The sequence below is a fragment of the Rhinolophus ferrumequinum genome, chromosome 4, assembly GCF_004115265.2.
Source record: "Rhinolophus ferrumequinum isolate MPI-CBG mRhiFer1 chromosome 4, mRhiFer1_v1.p, whole genome shotgun sequence".
Classification (NCBI taxonomy): domain Eukaryota; kingdom Metazoa; phylum Chordata; class Mammalia; order Chiroptera; family Rhinolophidae; genus Rhinolophus; species Rhinolophus ferrumequinum.
In genome coordinates, this window is record NC_046287.1 from 21,918,660 (window position 1) to 21,923,862 (window position 5,203).

General features: G+C 37.9%; 1 protein-coding gene across 1 annotated transcript; it reads right to left on the reverse strand.

Moving 5' to 3' along the window:
* Positions 1-1,756: 1,756 nt before the first annotated feature.
* Positions 1,757-2,371, reverse strand: LOC117021153 (uncharacterized protein C19orf85-like). Its single transcript, XM_033104007.1, has one exon. The coding sequence runs from the start codon at positions 2,369-2,371 to the stop codon at positions 1,757-1,759; it is 615 nt and encodes a 204-aa protein (XP_032959898.1).
* Between the last annotated feature and the right edge of the window lie 2,832 nt (positions 2,372-5,203).

Here is a 5,203-nt window from a genome sequence, read left to right on the forward strand (position 1 = left end):
GAAGACAACTTTTACATTTTTGATTCACACAAACAATTATTAGCTGGAAGGCTTAATAGTGTATTGATTGCAGAAAAGGGCTCTAAATAACAATAAAGAGATACTTACAAATGAAAAACAACACATGAGAGACTTTCTAATTAAAGTTGTAATTTATTATTATACAAATAAATGTTACTGCTATAATTTATGATCACTATATCTAAATAACTAACTCTGTGATCAATAACTATTGATTAATAGTACTGAGACGGTTGCAATTTTTTTCAAGCATGCACATCCAGACACATTTGTAAACATCAAAGATGTCTTTCTTTAAGCAAAAATAAAGTAAATACACAAGAAATAAACCAATTTAACTATTCGTTTTGTTTTATAAAGAATTTAATTTAAATTGTGATATATATTTGCATACCCAAAAGTAAATTTATATATTCAAGTAAGTTTAGAGAAGTACAGTGGGGAAAATATGCTTGAAAAGTGGTATCTCAAAATAGAAACCACATTTTAAATATATTCTTGGTGGGTAGTGGAAAAAAGAACAGCCACTTCTATTGCAAGATAATGATCAAAGTTGAGACAATCACTTATATGTTCAATATTAGTATGGAATTTATTCATTCGTAAGTAAGAATAAAGACTGTTCTAATTATAGCCATACTACATATTTTATCCACAAATATTTCTTGAGTATCCCCAATGTGCTGAGCACTGTCGTAAGGCATGTAGGACTTATGTTTATCCACTGTCTTAAAAAAGAACTCAGGGCTGAGTAAAGAACCAAGAACGGTTTAACCAGTGCTGTCTTTCACCACTCGTATACCAGATTTCAAATATCAGGACTACTGTGTGAACTTTGTTATTTAACTTTGATGTGTCTCAGTTTCTTCTTTTCCAACACGCAGATAATAACAACTAGTTTGCCTGGTAGTTAGTTATAAGGGCTAAATCAGATGATATGAAAAGTGCATTATAGAACTCAACAAATGGCAGCTTACTTTAATTAAATAATAATTAAGTATCAATTGTGAATCACTGAGAACAGAAACAAATATATTACTGGTGGTTGAGATTTCAAGGGGTCAAAATATTTGAAGACCCACTTTGAATGATTCTGGTCTCACTTAATACAGAACATGGGCCACACCCAACATGCATAAAAAACGTATATGTTGTATCTCATATGTGTTCACGAGTATTTCCTAATCGGATTCCACATGATAGCATCTGGGCCCTGCCACTGGTAATCCGATGTAGGGAGCCTTGTCCACAGGCCCAACCATCACTTGTGGAGGACACCCTTATTGCTCCCAGTATCATCACTGAATTATCTTGTCTCTGTCACGCCTCTGAATGATACCACGTGACAATTGTGGCTACTTTTTTTTTTTTTTTTTTTTAGAGCTCTTGTCTGTTTTATTCAGTGCTGAATCCTCAGCACATAGTAGGTGCTAAATACATCTTTGGGAATAAATGAGACCAGACCAGACATTAGGCAGAGGTGAACCAAGGTGAGAGGGAGCTAGAATGAGGACTCTGAAGTGATGGGGCGGGGTAGGGAGAAGGTGGGGGAAGGAGAGAGTGGGGGTCCCCTGGAAGAGGTAGAGGTGAGGCTGTGGTCTAAGCTGGGAATCCGGGTCATTTTTCTAGGGGTTACCAGGTGGGGACGGGGCATCCTGGGGGGCAGAGGGCTGGAGAGCTGTCATGGAGGTGCCTCTGGTTTTTCCCGGGGCCTGGGCTGGGTTGTGATTGGGTGTCATGGGGGGCAGGTCCCCCAGCCCTCAGGGATCCTGTGAGAATGGCAGTCACAAGTCACCTCCCACCTGCCCACCCAGTTCCCCTCAGGAGGCAAGAGTTTGTCTCCTCCCTTCAAGGCATATGGGGTCAAGGGCAGGGGATCATAGAAATGTGGGCCCTGGCTGAGGGAGAGCTGGGACAGGTCATATGGCACTGAGAGACACTCTGGGGTGAGTGCAATGTCATCAAAGAGGTCGAAGGTGGAGGCATCCAGGGCAGTTGGGTTCAGGCTGGGGCTGGCATGGGGTGCCTCTGTGGGGGCCACAGCACGGGCCACCCCCAGGAAGGGTGATGGAGGCGGCAGGGGCGGCCTTTGGGGCGGTGGTCTTTGGGGAGGCGCCTCCTGGGACAGGATGGACAGGGCCAGGTGCTGGGTGGCAGCCTCAATCTTGGCAAACTGCCTGCATATCTGGTTGTGCAAGAACCTCCTGTGGTTGGGCTTCCTTTTGGGGGGCCTGGTCCGCCGTGGGTGCAGGGGCGCAGCACGTGGGCAGCCGCCCCACTTACGGAAGGCACACAGTTCCCGGGGGCTGGGCTCGGATACTCCAGGGGCTGCAGGAGCCCCGGGATGCATGTCTGGGGTGATCTAGGGGTAACTTTCCACAATATTCCTGCTGATCAGAAAGCACTCCTCCAAATCTGTGAGGAGAGAGGGGCAGCCAGGGCTGGGGGCTCAGGGCTGGGGAAGGGGACGAGGAAGGATCTGTGGCTACTTTTGATAAATGATTTTTTTTTCAGCTTACAACAGCAACTACTAGAATCCTTTGCATGCCAAAAGTTCTATGGTGGTCTGTGGCTAAATTGAAGAGAATGTCACTTTGCACTGAGACTGTCCCATTAGAGAGTAATCAAAATCCTGCCACTTGTGCCTTAACATTTTAGAACTTTCAGTGAATCAGTTCTCTTAATTTACAATTATAATACTCACCGTGAAATTGCATTATTTTCTAATCCCCTGTTTAGCTTACAGGCCTGACTTCTCAAATGATATTTATGGTTATTGTTACTTGATCTTCTAATTTTATCAATTGTATGTCTTTAATAGCATTATTTTTTGAATATGTATTCTCAAAGTGGCATCAAGTAAGTAGTCTCAAGGTCTCTGCTAACAAAATATCCAAAGGCACAGTGTTATCCCACTCCAGGCAACTGTTACCTATAACCCTGTTTAAATTATGAAAAAAAAAATGTATATATTTTATCAGTTTTCAAAGACTGCTACAGAGAACATTAGAATCCAAAGATTCTCAATTAGAATATAAAATCTATGAAGGTAGGGACTTTCGTCTGTTCTGTTCTTTGCTATATTCCTAATGCCTAGAGCAGTACCTGGTACTTGGAGGACATTAAAGAAAAGATTTGCTGAGCAAGTGAGTGAATGAATGAATGAATGAATGAATGAATAAAAAAAGGGAAATTATTGAGGAAATACTGAAAACTCTCCCCTAATCTTACAGATTTATAGTATGTGTTAATATTTGAAAGGCTGTCCAATCATCTATGGAAGGACACTTTGCTTGTTTCCATGTCTTGGCTACCGTAAATAAAGCTGCAGTGAATATAGGAACACATATATCTTTACGGATAAATATTTTCAGATTTTTGGGGTAGATACCCAGGAGAGGGATTGCTGGGTCATACGGTAATTCTGTTTTTAATTTTTGAGGAACCTCCACACTGCCTTCCATAGCAGTTGCACCAATCTGCATTCCCACCAACAGTGTATGATGGAACACACAATGTGATATATAGATGATGTATAACAGAATTATACACCTGAAACCTATGTAACTTTAGTAATCATTGTCACCCCAATAAACTGTAATTAAAATGTGTGTGTGTGTGTGTGTGTGTGTGTGTATAAAAAGGCTGTGAGGGGTCTTACATCAAATAAAATTTTTTATCTAAATTTTTATACTCAATTTCCTATAGAAACCTTTCAGCGTGTATAAAAATCAATTGGCATATATGATCCAATTAATATACTTTGGAAAAATCAAATTATTTACAAAATACAATTTACAAAAGGTAATCAAATGTACTACAATTAATTTTTAAAATACTATTAATGTTGTGATTTTTGTCATTTAGAATGCCATATTTCAATCCCAATATAGACATATTCAATAGCATATTTTCTCATCCTGAAAAGTCAATAGATAGATGAAATGATTTGATTCTAACTACTTTCCGGTCATCCTTACTTTAACAAGGCTAGTCTGAATTTATTCTTTTCTGATCCCAATTTAATTTATGCAGAATTAATTGCCTGGTTGTTTCCTTTTGAAAAAAAAAATGCTTTCTGTTTCCACGAAGATATCCATTAATGTTCATTTAATAATCAGTTTGCTAAAGGCTTCTCAGTTCTGCTCAGAGAGCTAGTAACAAGCTCATGACTCTTTTCTTCTGAAATTTCCTTTAAGAGCAAGTTCTGGCTCCTAGGTCCCATGCTGTTCTTTTTCTGATTCCTGGGAACCTAACTAGGAATGTTAACACACAAATTGACGCTGACTGACTACTCTGTTAGGCTTTATAATAGACTGCAAAAGAGAGGCACACTCTCTAATTCAACTCTTTCCACCTAGAAAAAAAGAAGATTCATTGATCCTACAGAGACAAAACATCAAGAGCTCAGAAATCCAATTCACTTTAAAAATTAAGGCTATGCTGTTTGTCAGTCAAATCTTCATTTTATTCTGAGAGAAGACTTAATACCGTACAACTAATTTGCAAGCACTTTAGTAAAAAGATTTGTACATTGGCAAATTAAGAAAGTAATGCTTTTTTCTACTTTATGTTTTTGTTTTCCTTTCATTGGATTGCTTATTAAAAATTGTAATGAGAATAAAGAGCACAGCTATAGGTAAATGCCTTACTTCCATAATTCATATAAAGATTTCAAAGTCAATCAAAGTCATTTTTTAAATAAAAAATATTTTCCTGTATAATTTATCAAGCATTTCCTCATACTTATACGTCAAAAGTTTAAGTACATTGATTATGTGGACAGAGGTATAAGCAGGATGGTTACAAGAATTAATTCATGAATATAAACAGATTTAGCTGCTTACTGACTATATGACCTTGGTCAATATATTTACTCTTCAAACCATGTTTTGCATACAGAAATGAGAATGGTATAATCTTTACTAGCTAAACAAATAGATTATGCTAATTTAACTTGTGTGTGTGTTTTGTTTAAAATCAAGACCTTATGATATATCTGCTATAGTTCATGTTCTATATATTTTGTAATAAAACGGATTTTTAATCATAATATATTAATAGCACAATTAGTATAAGTAATAGCATCAACCAATATATCTTTAGCATTAAATCATATGTTTTATTGATTCTCTTAAGCATTATTTCTATAAGATATAATGTGTGGGATACTAGCAGAAAG